Source organism: Onychomys torridus, chromosome 23 (assembly GCF_903995425.1).
Source record: "Onychomys torridus chromosome 23, mOncTor1.1, whole genome shotgun sequence".
Lineage (NCBI taxonomy): Eukaryota > Metazoa > Chordata > Mammalia > Rodentia > Cricetidae > Onychomys > Onychomys torridus.
In genome coordinates this window covers 47,508,377-47,529,057 of record NC_050465.1, presented here as the reverse complement: position 1 = coordinate 47,529,057, position 20,681 = coordinate 47,508,377, and the positions used below count along the sequence as shown (strand labels likewise).

Here is a 20,681-nt window from a genome sequence, read left to right as displayed (position 1 = left end):
TTTGGGTTTTGTGTCCTTTCATTCCCAGACCTCAGTAACTCCTGAACTGTTGTTTCATGCAGTTTTGTGATTGTTAACCCAGCATGTGGAAGAGACTCAGGTCATAAATGCTCACTGAGTCCTGTGTAGTGTGGGGAGGCATTTTCTCCTACATTTGCAGTTAGATAACATTCTATAACCCTCCCTCCCCCTTCCTCCTCTGCTGTGCAAAATGCAACAGCGGCCAGGCTGCCATAGTTTTCCAATCACTTCAACATAAAAAAGTAAAATTTCAGAGCCAATGTATCCTTTGCCTCCATCCGCTCTGTGAGTCTCTTCCCCATCATGGGGGCAGCTGGAAGCTCCTCAGAGACCCACTCTTGGGGAAGCCGACCTACCTTGTGGTTTTTGCCATGCCGGTAGACCATCCAGTCCTCCCCGTTCGTGCTGACCTCCAGCTTGTACGTCTTGACGTAGTAGCCTTTCTGGGTCTCCCTGGAAATGGCTCCCTGTGTGGCAATGGCTGTGAGCATGGTGAGGAAGCGCAGGTCCACCTGGGAAGAGAAGTCAGAAAGTTAGGGGACCATGACTCCCAGCAACATCTGGCTTTTTCTGCAAACGATACAGGTGTCGTTCTGAGCTCACAAAGCCAGTCTGTGTTTGCAACTACTATGTACTTCCATTGGACAATTAAAGTCAACTGACTTCTTACCAGGATAGACATTTTTCCTTGAAAAAATGGAACTTGATTTTTTTTAAAAAGTTTTTTTTCCATCCACTTGCAAATCTGAATGGATAATATTCAGCTTCTTCTGACTATTGAATACTAGACTTATGACCCTCTCATTAACCTACCATCTGCTTCAGACCTCAAAAGCAGAATGGTCCTAAAGGAACACTGAATGGCAAAAATCTACTCTACTCCAATGCAATCCACTGTAATTCTCCAGAAGTGACAATCCATAGCCTTCTTTTCTCCCTTGATTCCCACACTCCATTGTATCTATAATCACTCAGGTCACCAAGGGGTCAAAGGGCACGCAGAGTCTGCCCAAGTAATTAGGCTTATGCACCAAGTCCTGACCTTTCACTTCATGAGGATGGCCAACACTTTGAGATACCTCCCCTCTGACCATGCCTAAACCATTTGGAAATTACTGGATGTTGCTCCTTTGCTGGCTACCGTCTTTCTTGATGGCAGTCTCCATGTGCGTCTGTGTGCGTGAACCGATGAAAGTTAATTTAGTAAGTACTTATTCAGTGTGTGCATGGAATCATGAAACATTCAAGAGAATGCACAGACCTTCTATGTACACAGGAAAAGCTAGAGAGCTATAATAAAAAATAGACTGTTAAGGGGTGAAAACGGGAATATAGTATATCGACTGTCACAACAAAGAACTTTCTAGAAGCTTTGCAAGATGAAAGCATTTTTTTTTGAGAGGCAGAGGGGAGAGACAGTGACAAATGGCCAGAGAGAGTTGTGTTGTTAGAGTCTCTGTGGCTCCCTGGAGTTTCTAAGTGGTCTCTCGCCCTTCCCTGCTGTCTGCATTGCAGTATCTGTCTTAGAGCAGAGGTCACCATGTCGCCTCAGAGCTGGGACAGGCTTGTCAGTGGGTCACAAGGCTGTCTCTGTGTGTCATGAAAGCAGACGTTGCTCTGGTATAGAACTGGCGGTTTGTTCTCCCCCTGTTTACTTCTTCCCAGGGGATCAGAGCTGGACCTGTGTGCAGTGCAGGAAGATTACTCAACATGAGCTACAAGACTTGCTCAGGAAGACAGCAAACAATAGTCTGCAAGATGCTGCCGAGCATCTGGGGAACGAGTTTCGTTCCCCATGGTGACATTTTCCCATGTGTTCTCTGATAGCTATGTGTAAAACCTTCCTGGCAGGCTCCCTCCAGATAGCAAAGATCAGAAGAAGTTGCCATATTCAGCTAGCGCCCAACAAACCTGCCTTCAGGAAAATGCTCTCCCCACATCTCTGATGCCTCCCTGTGCCAAGAATGAGGAAGATCTGGAACTATTTATAGAACGTTCCTTTGATACTGATAGGCCAAACAGTATCATGGCCAAACAACTCTCCCCAGGCCCACTAATCCACATAAGGGCAAGGGCAAGCGGTCCTCTTACTCATCAGTTTATCCCAGCACACAGCACAGTGCTTGGCAAAGCACAGGACCATTTGGATAGATGAATGAATGAATGAATGAATGAATGAATGAATGAATGAATGGAAGGATGGATGAATGCAATTCTCACGCATTCTGTGCTTAGTTTTTAGCATCCTCTTTTGGTTCTAGCTGAGGGGCCACATCACCATCCCATCAACACACACATCACATTCTGCTCTCTCTCTCTTTCCTCCAACACACACACACACACACACACACACACACACACACACACACACACACACCTGGAGATACTCCTTGTTGGAATCCAAGTTGGGGGTCCAGCCATTGTCGTCACCATGGAGCCGGCTCTGTTGAGGCGTCCACCTCCCATCAGAGAAGGTGGATGAGGCACTGATCTGCTCGTTAGCAATCCGGCCGGACTCCATTCCCAGAGGGACGTTGCACTGGAAGTCTGGGGAGTGGAGATTGGTCAAGGGCAGAGTTAGGCATCTTAACCTCAAAGTGCTGGGCCCCCCCAGACACCATCTCCTTCCAGGGACAAGTCCTTGCAGGAACTCCCTCATCCCAGAATCTAATTATATGCTCACATTTAGAAAAACAACTAAACCAAGTCACATAGTTAACAACCCCTCTGGGTCTTCAAGGAACTAAATTGGACCTAAAAGAAATTAGACGATAGATAAATAAGAATCATCATATATATTAAAAATACCATCTAAAGCGCAAGTGCTGCGGGCTATGGATGCTCTCAGGTGCCAGATGCACCAGCCGTGCATGCGGCACAGGTGAACATGACAATTTGGGTGGGCTCAGCCGTCGTGGGAAGCCTGTACACACCCAGGAGGCTCTTTTGTATGAGTCTCTCTTTCACCCAAGTGTTTCCTAACTTCTGGCACAGAAGACAGACGCTTCAAAGTATAAACACCCATCTTTAGGAAACTTCTCCATGAGCACACGCATGTCCCATTGTGTTCCCCGACAGCACTTGTCTGGACTAACATCCCGGGGTCTCTGACTCTGCTTTTCTGCCGTCAGCAAAATTGCAGTCCTTCACCTGGAAGCTGTGGACACCGATCAATGCTTGCGCAGGCGTGTGTTCGATAAAAACCGGCCACCTTTCTGAGGCATCAAATCTATTCTTTACCTCCGTGACTGCACTGGCCATTTGCTGGACGAGCTACAGCTTGCTACACTGTTTATCACGCAACCTTCCAGAACTCGGATTAAAAAAAAATGCGACAGAACTGAGCCCAGGCAGCCCAGGCTGCTGATTCTGTAGCTGCATAGGTGATGCTGGAGTTCCTCAACCCTCATCACCTCAGAGCGCTTCTTCCTTCAGGAGATCATTTGGATCTCTAAGCAGCCATGACAGTGCATCTGAGGCACAGGGCCAGGAGCAGATGGTTTGAAAATGGGCCTCAGGAGGGAGACCAGTGGCTTGGGTGGCAGGGTCCACAACAGCTGGGCCCACCACAGCAGCACTTTGCAATGCTATGCACAGTGCCTAGCACTCAGTAGAAGTTCCTCAAAACTGTATTTCTTGCATGCGTGGCGTGGAAGTCCAAGGGATTGCATTGTCTAACCTGGGAATCTCGAGTGGGAGCTACGGAACTTTAATGTCAAGATACATCATAGGGCTGTTTTGCGACAATGACTTTTGAAGTCTGGAGATGAAGGAACTGATGCAGATCTGGAAAGGGTTAGACCCCATATGCATCATTCTAACAACCCTTTTCCATCCATAGATGAGGGGATGGAGGCTTGAGATGGTCCATGGCTTTCTCTGGGAACCACACACACTTGTTTGTTTGTTTGTATATATATACATATATACATACATACATACATACATACATACATACATACATACATATATATATATACATACATATATATATATATATATGGAAATGAGCACCCAGATGGACACTGTCTTTTTCTCCTTCATCTTTGCTGGGATAGAAGGCATGGATGGTTCTCCTTCCTTGAACTCAGATGCCACCATGAAGTCTGCAGCATACCTGTCTACTGTTTTCACAGAGGTCAGCCCTTCACCTGTACCCACTCATGGACCCAGTGAGAAGACACAGGGATTCCCAAATGGCCAACTCACTCTCAGGTGGCTCTTGGTGGACCAGGTAGTAACGTGCGGAGAAGCCGTCCTTGGCCACTGCCATGTCCGTGTGAAAGGTCAGGGAGAGGATCCCCGTGGATGAGCGGAGCTTGGAGGGTGTTTTGGTGCCACAGTACTTGCCAATCAGAGGGCCAACTAGATACAGGAGACAAAGAGCAGACAGAGGAAGTGAAAAATCTAAAACTGGTTCTCAATGCTCTCTCCCATCCTACCCTTGTGAACCTCACTGCCAATACCGTGACATAAAAACCGAAGGTGCGCTTCGAGAATAATGTCTGATATTTTCCCTGCACATTAAACAGTGAGCTGGCTATGTTCTGGTCTCCCATCCCTGAGAGATGGGCCAGAAGATATCATTCCAGTCCCTGCTCTACAGAGGAAGAAATTGAGTTTCAGAGGGTCAGGTGACATTTCCCAGTTCATATTGCTAGGAAATAGCAGAGCTGGGACCCAAACCCTGCTCGCCTGTCTAAATCTTATGCTTTTCCCAAGATGAAATTGCTCCTGCATAGCTACCAAGTACCCTTTATATTAGAAAACACCGAGAACAACCACAGAGATGAACAACTTGTTTCCTTTCCAATACTTGATTACACCTACGATCTGTGTGGTCTTCACCCAATCTATACAGGCTCCTCTTGGCTGTGAATGATTGCCTTTTCAACATCCACAACCATATTAATAGTAATGAAATAATGGGACTTGTGATAATAGTGGTAATAAATCATTTCAAAGCCAAGATACCGAGAGGTTGCATGCCTTGCCAGGGTGGTACATCAGAGAGATTCAAGTCTAGTCAGTCTGGCTGCTATGTGGTCACAGCAATTGACTATTGATTTGTTTCTATCCCGATAACTTGGTAAGGAAAGGAACATCACCTAGAGTGTTGCTGCCTCTGATGGTTAATCTCAGTTGTCAACTTGATAAAATCTGGAATCACCTTAGACATAGGCCTCTGGGTATATCTGTGGGGGATTACCTTAATTGGGTTAATTGAAATGGGAAGACCTGTCCACTTTGGGTGTTACCATTCCCTGGGCTAGGATCCTGAACTTTATAAAAAGGAGAAAGTGAACAGAGCAGAAGCATTCACTCACCGTGTGGAATGCCATCCCAGATGTCCAGCCAGTCATATTTGCAGTCTCCTTCCCCCACTTGTAGGGGGTCATGCTCCAGGTCAAAGGTCAGGAACTGCAGGATGATCTCCATCCTGGGTTTGGCCAGGATGGTGAAGGTGCAGTCCAGATTGTGTGGATACTTCTCTGGAAACCCGGGAGATTCAATGGTCCCATTGGGGCTTGTGAAGTTCTTGGAACAATCTTCAGAGCCTGTGTACCAGAGAGAGGGGTGGGGAGGGGGTAGGGAGGAGTAAGAGATGCAGCACTAAGGAACAGCTTTTCTCTGCTGCCTCCTCTGCCTCTGGGTTATTTAAATGTTTGGGTCCATATCCCCCTACTCACAAGGTTTTTGTTTTTGCTCAAGTGTCCCTTGGAGCAACACACCCTTCCCATCTATGTTTCAAGCCTTCAAGCCAGCCTCCTTTCGGGACAGAAATTTGGGAGATGAGGCTGATTGCTTTGTATATCAGAATAAGACCAGCAATTGAGGGATTGGAGGGTAAGAGGTAGAGTGGAGAGAGAGAGAGAGAGAGAGAGAGAGAGAGAGAGAGAGAGAGAGAGAGAACAGAGTCTTCTTTCTCAATTACTCAGCTGCTCACTCCAGAAATGTAAGTTATTTCAATCCTTAAGGAAGACTTGCTGGTTGCCAGCAGGGAAAACAATGTTATCCCTTATTTATTGCTGACCTCAACACTAGCCTCTATTGTACCCAAGCCAGCTAAGTGCCCCTTCTCCCTCCAAGATCCAAGGTGCCTCAGGGGAGGGGCAAAGGGGAGCCCAAGCTTCATTCATGTCCTGACTGTATTAAAACGGGCTGCTCTGTAGTGGTAGGACAATTAACAATTGAGGTTTTTAGCCGGTGGATCACAGCGGGGCGTTGGGATGTTAAAGGCCGCTTGGGCGGCGAGTTTGGAAAAATGCAGCAGTGTATTGACATTTGGAAGGCCTCTGGTGCCTTTGTGGTGGGGATGGCCTCGTGTTTCTCTCCTAAGCTCTTGGGTTAGCGTTCTGGGGAAATGTGTCCTGATGAAACGTGACATACATTCCCAGCCTGCTGCAAGCTTGGCCTGCAGCAGGAGCCCTAAGAGGATTACAGCCCCCACATCTCCTGATGCCTCTAGGTGGAGTCCTGTTAGAAGAGCCTTGTGCTTTAAACCAAGAACCATTCCTCTGGGCAGAGCCAGGAAAGGAGCCCGGAAGCAGAGACCCAGCATATACAGAGAGAACAAGAGTGGATGCAAGTTAACGACAGGGATGTCAATGCTGGTAATTCCAATAGATTTCACTCACTGCATTTGGATTTTAAAATAAGAAAAGGAAGCAGGATTTATGAAGGGGATAACAGACACTCTAAGCATGAAGGAAAAAAACAACAACAACACAGAAATACTCAATCAACCAGGTGTTTACTGGCAGGAAGTGTCCTCTGGGGATCCCACGGAAAGGTAACTATGGGATGTCAATATGCCGATCTTAGCCCCCAGTGATGTCTTTATCTGCAGCTCCTTGCGGCAGGGTCCTCTGCAAAGTCTCCTTATTGACAGTGACTTTCTGGAAAGCTGCAAATATCTGACTTGGAAAATAAGTATATGCGTATTTGGGGTAGGCTTGCAACTTTCTGCTGCTCGGGCAGCAAAGGAAGTTTCCAGAATCCCCAACTATCCATCGGATACCTTCTTTCTGCTTACGGTGCTGCCGGTTGGGTTGTGGGTAGAATGAGGACCAGGAGCAAGAGCAAACCTTCCTGCCTTATTTGGAGCTCTGGGTACTACACCTCAGAGGCTCCCACGTCATTCACTGATACAGCAGCAGCGGGGAAGGACCAGAGTTGCCAAAGGGCAGCTAGGTTGGATGGGATGAGCTGGGGTGGCCTCCCCTCCCCAGGCCCTACCCCTCCCCAGCTTTGTTTACTATCAGGCCTCCAACTCCTGAGGGCTTCCTCAGTGGCCTGGGGTGATGCAATTTGGGAAAGCCAGGCCAGCTGGCTGTTCTTCAGGGGGCCAAGAAGAATTTTTGAAAAGGTTAGAGTTTAAGGATGCTGAGCAGACCTCTTCATGGGGCACTTAGGGAGCCTCACACAGTGCTGGATGGAAATTAACTCTCTTTTGACAACTGACTTGGAGAGTTAGCGGAGGCCTCTGGGGAGCCCCTTCCTAGAGTTGACTCTATTGTTGCTCATTGAGAAGAGACTCTGTACCACCCCGGGAGCAGGGAATTTATGGGGGAATCTTTGATCCTTCTCACCCACGGGGGACAAGTGTTTCAACAATGGACATTCAGAGCCCAATAAGGCCCTGGAGAATGTGAGATTCTAAATCCTCAGTGAAGATCCCCAGGTCTTGCATGTAACTGGAAGGAATTTTTCAGCTTTAAGTACTTAAGGCCAAACAAACAACCCCCCGCCCCCACTTAAAAAAACAAAACCAAAAAAAAAAAAAAAAAAAAAAAAACCGTCTAACAAAACAAAGCAAAAAGAAACAAAAAAGAAACAGTGCATGTCTGATAAATGCTTAGAAATGGATACATTCTCTGGCTTCTTTTGAAGGAGGTGAGAAAACATTGCTGTTTTATCCTTTGCAAGTAGAAAAATCAGGCATCTATTAAAAATGATACATTTGGCTGGGAAGTAGTGGCACATGCCTTTAATCCCAGCACTCTGGAGGCAGAGCCAGTCTGTGAGTTCGAGGCCAGCCTGGTCTACAGAGTGAGTTCCAGGACAGGCACCAAAACTACACAGAGAAACCCTGTCTCGAAAAACCAACCAACCAAACAAACAAATGACACATTTGTCTGCAGTACTACCATGGTCAGAATCACCAGAATGGCAACTGAATAAAGAGATCTGGAAATGGACACAAAATTTGAGTCTTCCAAAAGTCTGATTAATCCACAATCCTTTTCTGCATCATGCTAAAAGGATAAAAATAATTTAAATACCCAGCCGACAAACATTCATGTCAACTCAATGTTGAGATTACTGATACAAGCTGGAGGTTTGGGAGAGTGTGGTGGTTCATATCTGTCATCCAAGCACTGTAATCCTAGGTGACTGAGGCAGGAGGACTACCATGAGTTTCAGGCGAGCCTGCTACATATTGAATTCCAGGACAGCTTGGGCTACTGAGTGAGACTCTGTCTCACAAAACAGCAAAACAACACAAAACTGAAGTTGGGGGTCTGGACTGTACTGAATGATTCCATCCCAAAGGGCTTTGGCGTGCAGGACGCCCAAAACCAGGTAAATGCTCAGATTTTGGCCTGCGGGATGCCAAGTCCACGTCTCTGTACTGTCTAGTTTACAGCCTGCAAGTTGAAGAGGAACCTACACATACAAAGATAGGAAACTGCAATGGCCTTATCCAAAGTTAAGCTTTACTTGACCACAGGTGGGGAATTCAGGCCTTTATGTAGGGGCTTGGAGTAGCAGGCACTGCAGGTTTCTCTACTGTGAACAAGCCCTACAATTTTACTACCAGAAATGCCACTGAGTAATGGACACTGGAGAGAACTCTGGATCTTGAATTTCTGCTAAAAGAACTTCAGAACAAGAACAACAACAACAACAAACTGATTCCTATTGCTTCTGCTTCCCACGCCCCCTTTCAAGTTCTTTAAAAAAATTTTTTTCCCTTATTCAGTGCTGGATTTGGTGACTTCCGGTTGTTTAGGTTTGAGACTTTTTTTCTGGCTTGCCCTTTTCCAGGTGAGGCAGTGTAGTGACCTAGACAACATTTTATCCTTCATTTAGGGCAGCCGTGACCTTCTTCTCCTGCCATATGCTCTGTTTGTCCCAGCCTTAGGGGTGTGTGTGTCTCAGAGTAACTCCTCGGCGGAGCCTGGAGAAAGCCAAGCTTCCAGAGCCTTCTGTGTGGCTGTTTGCATATCTGTGTTTACAGTTTTCCCCCTCTTTCTCTTTATGAATCTGACTGGCAAACATAGCGTTGTTTGTTTGGATTTCTTCAGCATGTCCACCCAATTCTTTCATGTTCTGTGGATGATGTAAACTGTGTGCTTTTTCCCAGGACAGCAACTATGGAAATAGGGACCTAAGACGAGGATGGATACCTTCTCCAAACATCTCACTTTTGACTTTTGCTCCCTTGTGCCACCTTGAGGAGACTCCTAGGCATTCTTCTCTTGCACACTCCCAGCCATGTGGTTTTGGGCAGGGCTGTCACTAACTACAGCATCCCTTTCAGTGGCCATCCCAGTCCTTAGAGTGGGCCGGGCCGCCCATTGCTCCAGGCTCAAGCCACAGACCTTTCCTGACTGGCATTATTGTTCAAAGCTCTTCACAGACTTGCTGCCTTATTTAAAATTCTCCTTCTGCATGTCATCAAAACAGCAGGCTGAATCATGATCCCCTCATGTGTTTTATCTTTTAATGCCCTCCTTTCAAATTTGTGTGATGGATGGAGCGAACATTCTCCGTTTCTGGGGCTTTCTGGAGAGCCTGGCATTGTGCTTTACAAAACACTGAGATAAGAGCCATGAGGCCAGAGATAAGCTTAAGGGCCTTGTTCACTCTTGTTCTGACTTCTCTTGGCCAGCTCCCTGGAAGGTCTTGCACGAGCTGATTCCCTTCTGAGGTAGTAGAACTAAGTGATGGGTCCAGCACCAGCGACTGTTTTCTGTTAGGTCACGGAGTTCCTCAATTGCATTTCCAGAAGAGTAACGAGTGCCTTCATGGAACACTTACTCATGGTATAATTTTCCTTTTAATGTCACCAATAATACTGAGGGTGCATCTGTGCGATGAGGCTTTGTCTACCTGTCTCCCCTACAAGTCAAGGACAAGAAACCCTGCCTTATTCCTTCTTTCTATAACACACAGTAGTGAGTGCTCGTTGGAGTTGGTACATTCGTCTGAGTCTGGTACTGGGACTCAGCTATGTAGGAGGCTCATACCAGTCCCCAGCCCAGGACACACAGATCAGTTCCTGAGACCTTATTGCGGCCAGAAACAGGAAAATGCATGGCAGATGGGCTATCATAGGCCATAGCTTAGGGTCCCCACTCTGGCACAATACAGTTCTGCTAACCATACCCCTTCATTTGATTCTATCTTCGAAGGCAGACAAGTCCAACAAATATTTAGACAGAGTGGATATAAAAAGTGCTTTCAACAGCCACTACTTCCTTCCAAGAACTGTTTAATGAAAAAAGAAAAAACAAAAAAACAAAACAAAAAAACAACATATAAATAGTTCCCATTGCACTGAACTTAATAGGCACCAGACTTTGGTTTCTCAACGACAGAGTGACATCTTCACCTGGAATTAGATTTCATGTAGGAGCTATAAAAATTGGACTCCTAAAGAAAGAACACACTCAAAGATGAGGGCAGAGCTTCTGAGGTAAGGAGTGGGCAAGGTGAAGGAGAGTGGAGGGCATTCCTTCCTCAGCCCCAGGGATCGCGGATGTGAGACAGAAGGATGTGCCACCAGGAGAGGAGATGTGTGGACACCATGCAGCATCCTCAGATGCCAACTGTCCTACCGAGCCTCACAAGTCATACTGCCCATAAAGACCTAATGAGATGCATGGGTTCCAGCAGCCAACTCAAAGAAGTGTTCTCTTATCTGCTCCCCTACCCCCATTTCCATTAGCTTTCATTAGCTTTTCAGGGCGTCCGATACCCTGGCATATGGGAAATAGGAGTTCAGTGTAGAGGGGAGGTAAAATGGATGGCCAAGGGGAATGTCTGGGAGTCATAATTTAATTTAAAAGTAATGACTGACCCCATTCTGGGGGTCGTGGTGAGCTCTTTAGAAACCCCAAACAATGAAAAGATTATGTCCTCCAGCCCCATGTAATTCCAAATAAAGACAATATTAAACCATGAAGGAGTTGGGATAAAGTTCAACCAAGTTCAACCATGAAGAATAGCTTGATTTGAAAAAGCACAAAAATCCAATTCTTTCAAGAGATGTTCTTGTATTATCCCCCACCCCTCCTCCTGTGTTGGTTGGTGCCTCATCTCTTCCCTCAAGTTGGAAGTCACCTGACCTGCCTTTTCATATTTAGGCATTACCAGGTTATCCTCAGACCTTCCCAGGTTCACCTTAGACATCTCTTCATCTGCCACCACAGTCAGGGCAGATGACTAAAGCCCTCACCACCTGATGCCACCACCAACCAGGACTCCCCACTGTGTTCCACCTTCCCTAAGAAGCCCATCTCTGGCCAACTCCAGACCCCACTAACCTGTTTTGAAGATCTCGTAGCGTAGGGAGAAACCTGCCCCCTGCCGGGCATAGTCTGATGTGAACTTGATGTATAACATGGAGCCAGAGGAGATGATGGTGGGCGGTGCGATGTTCCCACAGTGTTTGCCCAGGAGGTCAGCGGACTCACTGTCTCCATCCCGAATCTCAATGAAGTCATACCTAGGTGGGGACAACAAAAAGGACACAGATGAAAAGAAGATCGTTCTGAAGGTCTGGGAAGGACCATTATCCTCTTTCGGCTCTCCCCGCTCCTTTATAGACTTTCAGGTGTTGTGGCGTGATCAGCAAAGGGCACTGTCCTTGCTTTGGTACCCAGACAAACACAGACACAGGAAGTTGTTTTGTTCAAGCTACAGTGAATGAGTGCATGGGTGGGAGAGGTCTTATCTCTTGTTCACATAAGAGCAATTGCATCATTCTCTCAGGATCTCAAAGCAAGCATTGTGTTTTTCCTTGGGTGGCAGTAGTGTGTACTTTTTATTTCCATCGTGACCTCTCCAAACCTTTGTCTCTCCTTAACTCTGCCATTGTACGTTACTACAATGCTTTGAGCCTGAGTGTCTTCAAATGTAACAGGGGGAGAAAAATATCGGCTCCAGCATCCTGGCCAGAAGATGGGTTGAAAAATTACTTGTCAGGGACCGGCACCCTGGGGATGCTTCACAGGTGTTTGTTCACCTGTCCCCTACCCTGTTTTAGTTTTCTCCTGGGCCATCCCCTCTTGTTCTTAATTGGCAGTGCCCCATCTGCAGGCCACCTCCTTCCCTGACATGTGCCTACAAAGTTCCCATCAGCACTATCTAGTCAACATGTTTTCAAAAGGGATTGGCGCTAAGACAGATAAGGCAATCAAAACTTCCCCCAAAGCCTGGTGACTCCCTGGGGACTGTGTCTGTGTACCCACAATTAGTAGCCTTTTAAGAGGCATGGCTGGCTGGTCTCCCCCAAGCTGTGGCCTATGCTCCTTTTAAACTGAGTCAGATGGGCCTGGCATGGGGCGGGGCATAGATGTCTCACAGTCTTCCGTGGCCAGGATCATAGACTGATCCACACAGAAAGGGCCCCCTTTGTCTTGACAGGCACATTTTCCACAGCGATCCCCAATGATCCCCAGGCTTGTCTGCCCTCCTTCTATGCTTCAAGTTACTACTTAAATCACACAGCACAAGTGGGAAACTTCTTCCCCGACAATCCCACAAACCATCTCATTTCTCCCCTCTCCCTCTGTTCATTTTGCATCAACCTGTAAAAACAACGCATGAGCCATTTCTTCCTTGTGGGTAGGGAAGGGGGTTGACAGTGTAGCCTTCCCTGGGATGTGGCCGCCAGCCCCTGTCACAGTAGTCTGTGGGAGCTGGCAGCCTGCACAAGTGGTTGGAGAGGCCTGAGGCTTACTTCAGCCTCCGGGAGCCGTATTTCAGATTGCTCAGCCGTTTCTGAATAAATAGGCTTGTAAAGGAAGAATAAGGAGTGTGTTACCGGGAGCGGTTTATCCTGAGGCCCCGGAGGGAAGGACTCCTGCAACCAAGAGCCTGGCTGGTGCTGGATCCCTCCAGAGAGGTGGAGATGGTGAGATAGAGGCTTCCACCAGAGCTCTGGTGAGATAGCCTGATTCCGAAGGCCCCAGGGTAGGGTGGGGCGGAGGATCTGCTCAACTCTGAGATTTTTCAGTGTGGGGGTAGTACTGACTTTGAAAGCAAGCTTCCTCACTTCCAAAACAAAAGCGAAGAGACACTTGTTTGTTCTCAGGGGAAATTCCCCATCCCATCTGGAAAACCCCTCCTTCCCGTTGAGCACTGTCTAGCAGACATAGTTGAGCAATGGTGCATCCAGCAGTGTGCACACAAGTCAGGCAGCCCTTACTCACTCATCATGAGTTCCTCTCTGGGTGTAAGATCCCAGACCTGGAGATAGACAGCAGGGGTCGGATTCCACGTCTTAGCTGGAGGCCGACATTACAGTTCTTTAATAAGTTAACAATTTGTAAAATACAGCTACAGCCACTAAAAACTTCTTTTCCTTTTTTTTTTTTACACGTTTTAAAAAATAGTTTACTTATTTTTATTTTATATGCATTGGTATTTTGTCTGTGTGTATGCTTGTGTGAGTGTCCCCTGGAAGCAGAGTTACAGACAGTTGTGAGCTGCCATGTGGGTGCTAGGAATTGAACCCAGGTCCTTTGGAAAAGCAGTCAGTACTCTTAACCACTGAACGGACTCTCCAGCCCCCAAAACTTCTTTTTCAAAGCAGAAGAACTGAGAAAGATTAAGCCTTGAATCTTTCTGAGCCTCAGAAAATAGGGGAAATAGGGCTGAGGAGATGGCTTTAATCCCATTGCCCCTACTGTGAGACCAGAGGTAGAGGGAGGAGGTTCCCTGAAAGCTGGCAGGCCAGCTAGACCCTGTCTCAAATAAAGGGGAAGAGGCAAGGACTCACACCCAAGATTGTCCTCTGACTTCACGCTCACTATGGGCATTAGCACGCACGTGCATACACATACACACACACCAAATGAATATTTTTAAAATTAATGATGTAACAGTAAAAGACAGATGTTAGGAGCCTTCTCCTTCAGTTGTGAGCTTTCTATGACTGAACCTAGCCTGCATAAAGAATTACTCCATTGTCCAGTACTCAGTTTGTGCTTAAGAAAGCTACCTGGTTTGTCAAATTCTCACACCCATTTCAGAGGTAAAGAGGTTGAGCATGTATGTAGATGAGGCTTGTCTGAAGAGAAAGAGGCCCTGGGGATAGTGGAACAGTAAATAAGGAGATGTAAATCTCTTCAAACATTTGGAAGGTACTTTTTTTTTGCAAAACACGACAAAAGTTACTATGTACATAGCCTCTAAACCGGAATCCTTAGGACTTCTTTCTGCCAAGAAAACAATCAGGGTAGTATACGGATGTATATGCATCGTTGGGAATGTTTTTTAAAAAGCATATGAAGAGTGAGAAGATGCTCCCTTTATAGATAGCATCATGTTGAAAAATCCAACCAGACAGGGAGAGTAAATCAATTCTGGTATATTTATAAAATGAAATATTCAGTTGCTACAAAAAAATAGTGTGGCAGGTCTGGTTTTTTTTCTTTTTTTACACTTTATAGAAAAAAGTGCATGATATACTATTAGTGCAGAAAGAAGAGATTTTTAAAGTTCATTTTCAAATGTACACATTATTTCCTCACATAAGCATTCAGAAAACATTTGAAAACCTACATATAAAACACTAGCAGAGATACATCATCATTGTTCTCTTCTGCTATCTGAATTATTATAAGTTCACATTTTTAAATAAGGCAAGACTCATGAAAATAAAGCTGTATTCCTTAAGTTTTCAAAGCAGAAATGTTGAGAAAAACAAGCCCTTATGATTTAGCAGGGATGGACATAGTGGAGCTTGCCAAAAACCCCAGCATTCGGGGGCTGAAGCAGGAAGATCAGAGTTCAAGGCCAATGTGGGCTACGTAATAGTCTGTCTCAAAAACCCAAACAAGCAGAAAACAAAATCAGCAGATGCAGGTATGGATTCTTTACCAATATCACTTCATCATCCATCTCACAGAGCTGGAGTGTGCCGAATGAGGACCACTTGAGACATGGCATGCCAAAACCCCAAGAATACGGTTTCAGATATCGTACTCAATAAATAATATTAAAAAACAAACAAACAAACCCAAATCTGGTTTTGCGTTGGTGATTTTTCTACAAAGGACAGAGAAGCCCTGCTACCCTACTGGCAAGTCCTCAGAAGTGGGCGGGTTTTGTCAGGTTGCCTAATCACCCTTGGAGTCATTTAGAGGATTGACAGCATCAGCCAGGAGGCAGGGCTACCAACAGATGCCATTGCTCTTAGCTTATCTCAATTTGCTCAGTGACTAGCCCGCCCCCAGGCCTTTTTTTTTTTTTTTTTTTTTGTAAAATGGCCAGCAACAAATCCATGTTTACTTTATCTGCACACCTACATACCTACAGTGAAGGCCATACAATTTGAACGAAGGTCCCTCTAAGCCAGTGAGTGACCAATTCTCTCTCTGTGTGCGTGTTAGTTAAGGGGACCCCCACCATCACAACCACCATGAATCTCTTTGTGAAGCATAGCCAGCCCTTCTTTCAACTTCTTAGGGAAACTGGATTTTTCTATCAAGTGTGTACAGGACCAAGTTACCAGTTGGCAAGCAAGTTCCTTCTCCCTCCAGGGTCCTGGTTGCACCCTGTGGACAAGTCCCACTTGACCATGTGGCCTTCTGGCTGGGCTTTTGCTATAAAGGGCACACTCCAAGTGACATGCTGACTTCATACAGAATGTCTCATTTACCTCCCGTGTGCTGGACTCATTTGGGGAAATTTTTTATTATTAGGGATTTGCTGCATCTGGAGCAGTCTCCTTAGAAATTTCCATGTTGTCAGGTTCATTTGCAAAGGGCTCCGAGGAGGCTCAGGAAGTTTGTGGCTTTGGAATAAACACAGGCTTTGTGTGCAGCCTTGACTCCCCGGTGTTTGTTTGATCAAGAAATCTGGGGTGCAGACTCGAGCTTCACCCCAAGGACAGCGAAACAGGATAACTTGAAAGCTGCCCTCTCCCCTAGCCTATTCCTGCTTCCCAGAAGCCAACACGCAGCAGCTAACAGACATATTAACTACAGTGTTTGCATTTCATTATTCATAATCTCTCTCAAATGAAAAAATTCCTTCCGAAGCTTTAATACTACCTCTTATTATTTTGGTTATTTATTTTCCCCCCTGAGCCAAAGTAGCCATCTCTAGCTCACGCTTGTTCTCTCTCTGAAATGGTCCCTGAGTACTTTCTTGACTGTTGTGTACAGCTGCTGACATCTGCATGGGCAGCGCTGTCTAGAGAATGCTTCCTCCACTTTCTCTTTCACCTTCAAAGACTTCATTTCTTCTCAAATCCACACGGGGGTGGGGTGGCCTGGAGGTCTAGATAGTAGAATTAATTTTCTGAGTCCAAGGGGCAGGGTGGGGGGAGAGAGAGAGAGAGAGAGAGAACAGTAGCTTCATCTCCCCCCCCCCCCCCCACCATTTAGCAAACATGCAAAGAGGCTCTCTGGCATCCATCTCTCAGTAGGTCACCCAGGCAAGGCTGGCTACTGCTGAGTGTGCTAAAGATTCCCCTGGCTAAGGCCCTTGTTCAGAGCAGTTTAAGGTCTAGCCTGGGTTTTGTCTGCTTTTCTGGGTGCACAGATGTCTGTGGGGGAGGAGGGTATACCAAAGGTATAATGATATCATCCCCAACCTCGAGATTTGGATCTAAACATAGGGATGCCTGCATCCAAGGAAATCAGACTCTTCGGCAGGTGGGCACCACCTCCCTTCATGATGCTTGCCTCACAGATGTTTATGATGCAGACAGAGGGTTCCCAACCCCTGGCCCCTTGCTCCTTTGCTTTTTTGTGTCTGCCATACTCATTAGCTCTGTCTGTGGCCAGTTGTCAATCCTTCAGGCCTGCCCTGCCCTTCTCTCTCAGGTGGCATACCTTTCCTTTGCTTATTTCCTGTGGAAAGGTTTAGTCTGCATGCTTGTCTGTCTTTAGCTCTGCACTAGCGAGGAGGAATCAGGGTGAGGCCAGACTCGGCTCTTTCTTAGGTAGATTTGGGATATTTCTGGGTCCGTGGCACAAACAGGGATCCCTGTGTGTGGAGGGAGTCCATGAAGAAGGCATTTGCGGTTGGTACTGCGTATCAGAATGATGCCTTCTATGGGTGCCACAGGTCGGTCCCGGGTGTCACTTCTGCCTTTGCGCCCCAACACATCCACTGAGCTATTCTGGTTGCATGTGAAAACCTAAATGTTGCTTCGTGACACAAAGACACGGAATATAACATTTTGTGGAGAAGAAACATCTCAAATCCTGCTGACAGCATTTTCACTATTAGCGGCAAACAAATCAACTATAATTAAAATGCTGTCAGAGTGATTGGAGATTTTTTCTCACACTTTCAAAGTTCCATATTTCATGAGTGGATTATCCAGGCCAGAGAATTTACCACCTCCCGGAGTGCCTTTCTTCCAGGAAGCTCAAAGACAGCTACAAACACTGTCTTATTAATCCTTACATTAAAACCTGCAGGGGAAATTGGAGGAAATGCCATCACAGCGGCTTGTAGCTCCTAAAAACTCCCAACAAAGGGGCCGCCTGAGACCCACAGAGGCTGCGGGGTGGGTCCACACAATGTCCAGGTCTCTGGCCAACACAGGCCCAGAGCCAGGCCACCTGCTTCTTGGGGCCAGCCTTTACGGAGAAATTGGCTTGCTGTCAGATCAGCCCTTTTTAAAGAGGTACATTCCATTTCCATTGTTGCTACTTACTCATTTCATAAGTAAATCAGTGGAATGTGACAATGTTTTATTGAGTAATTACTATGGGGCCAGACCCACCAGTTTAGATATTATTTCATTTAATCCTAACTTAGTACGAACAGACTGGGCTGGTCATGGTTATCAGCACGAAGAAGCAAAAATGGAGACTCAGGTTGACAGCCCAAGGTCACAAAGAGGAAAGGTCAGAGGTGAGATTTGAACCCTTGGCATGCAGACCTCACCTCTTTCCCTCTTCTTCATCGTCTGGACACAGGAGCTTGCCACAGCACAGAGGCACGAGAGGGGCTAGGTGGGTAGAAACCCTCCACTCTTAGGTTTCTAGAAAATGGGCAGATGTAGGAAGCAACTTCACAGAACCTTGCTCTTTTTACTTAGTTATCCTGATTAAACAAAGCCCGCAGGATGTGCCAAAATTAATAGACAGATCACCACTGGGAACAGTGAGCAGATTTGAAATGCATGGCTTCAAGATCTGCCCAGTGGAAATGCAGCCTGCAAGTGTTCAGATGGGATAACATATTAATTTCTGTAAGTGCAGTATTTTTACAAGCGTGTATACACCCGAATGTGAACATATGGCCCATCGAGTGAGAAAATAGGATCCAGTGTATTTATACGAGCTTCAAGTGTCGTCCACATATTCTGAAGTCCACAGATCTCCAATATGGTTCATGCAGGAGTTTCAAGGGACTGAACTGAAGTTTTCTGTCTTCCCATGCAAGAATATTTTTCTAGGGATGGGGTCTGTGACAAGACCAACCTGAAATGTCTATTACATAGGCCCACGTCCAAGAGGGTGCAGTGCACTCTGGGAAGGAGTATAATATTTGGGCTTTGTGGACAGAGCCAGTTAGCCCATGGCATTAGCTGCTGGTGAAACTGAAGATAAGGCATCTACCCTCTCCCAGTCTCAGCTATTCATCTATAAAAATGGAAATAATAACAGCCCCATGTCTGGAAAGGAACTGGAAAAGTCCACTCAGGTCCAGCAAAGAGCCAGATGCCTAGAAGACAGGTTATTTTTATTGCAGCCACTTTAACGAGACATGGTGGTAAGGCTGAGTGAAAGATGAGATGCATGCATGTATACACACACACACACACACACACACACACACACACACACACACACCCCATCCTGGAGACAAGAGAAGATACCATGAACAGTCATAGCTACAACATGGCTACAGTCCCAGGACTGCCAACCTTGGGGCTGGACTTCCACAAATCTACCTCTTGCACAAATCCATGGACTTGAGTTTTTGAGATTTATTTCAGTCTTGAAGTTCTGAGCCTGGGCTCTGGGTCCAGGCTGCCAGGGATGGGTTCAAGGCCATTTATCTTCCATTTGCTGGGGTTGGTTTGTTTTTAAACAGGACCTCATGTAGCTCAGGTTAAATGCTCTACTAACTGAAAATGGCCTTGATCTCCTGATCTACTCTCTTCTATCTCCTAAATGTGGGTGAGAGATGTGGGGTGTGAGGGTGTGGGGGGTACAGATATGTGCCACCATGTCCAGTTTATGTAGTACTGGGAAGTGAACCCAGGGATTTGTGTGTTCTGGGCAAACATTCTACCAACTGGGCTACCTCTCCAGTCAAGAAAGTTCTTCTGTCTGTCTGTCTGTCTATCTATCTATCTATCTATCTATCTATCTATCTATCTATCTTCCTACCTATCTATCATATCTATCTATCTATCTATCTACCTATCTATCTATCTATCTATCTATCTATCAATGTCTACCTCTACCTATACCTATCTACCTATTACCTACTAACTTAATTCATCAATCTATATCTATCTATCTATTACTATTCTATCTACTACCTACTATCTATCATATCTATCTATCTATCTACCTACCTACCTACCTACCTACCTACCTATCTATCTATCTATCTATCTATCTATCTATCTATCTATCTATCTATCTATCAATGGTGTTGGGTTGAACCCAGGGCCTGTCTGCGGGGACACCGCACTACCACTGATTTACACCTCCAGCTCTCTTTCAGTATCCTGAGCAGTGGGGCCCACATCCTCTGCTTAGCCCACTGAGCTGAGGCACAGAATTAGCTCACTATAGCAGCTGACATACAGTCAGTCCTCATTGAGGACTGCTATTATTGATGTACCTCTAAAACGTCAACGGTTCCAACGCTCTAGGGTTGCTTTTGTGTTTGTTCGAGGGCCCGGCGCCTTCTCCACAGCAGCTGTTTGTAGTTGTGCTTTTCTTCCTTCATTTCTTCCAACCACAAATCTCTGATGTTTGCAGTTTGGCGTTTGTGGTCCCCTCCCAGCCGGGGTCACCACGCTCGTTAGAAGGGAGGAAATCTGACCACCCAGCAAAGGAAGTATGCGCAGAGAATAACCCAAAACAAACTGGAGGAATTATTCTAAAAAACCTTGAAGGCAAGAAAGTGGAAACTGCAAATACCATCTATTTATAATTGCTGCTTGTTTTTCCGCAGAAGCCCTGGGATGATGTAGAGGCCGCGGGATCTCATTGTTCCTCGGGTTGCAGGCTGCCAAGAACACTCTCAACGTGAGGAAGCAGGCTGCTCCAGACACAGTGTCTGATAAGTCTTGCTGTGGATAACTTTCAGAAAACGAAGGGCGTACAACAAAGCCTCCAACACTTCTGCCTTGACCCTATGGGTGCACACTGCTTCCCTCACTGCCCTGGCTTCCCAGCAAGGTGCATTCCTGAGGCCACATAGCCACGTTTCTGCTG

General features: G+C 46.2%; 1 protein-coding gene across 3 annotated transcripts in view; it reads right to left on the bottom strand.

Moving 5' to 3' along the window:
* Positions 1–20,681, bottom strand: part of Nrp2 (neuropilin 2) — a 114,697-nt gene that overhangs the window by 66,987 nt on the left and 27,029 nt on the right. For all 3 annotated transcript variants that reach the window (XM_036172725.1, XM_036172726.1, XM_036172727.1), the window contains exons 3-7: positions 11,577–11,758; positions 5,349–5,579; positions 4,231–4,386; positions 2,399–2,568; positions 378–533 (exon numbers count right to left, since the gene is read on the bottom strand). In XM_036172725.1, coding sequence (XP_036028618.1) covers positions 378–533; positions 2,399–2,568; positions 4,231–4,386; positions 5,349–5,579; positions 11,577–11,758 — 895 coding nt within the window. The remainder of the gene's footprint in view (positions 1–377; positions 534–2,398; positions 2,569–4,230; positions 4,387–5,348; positions 5,580–11,576; positions 11,759–20,681) is intronic.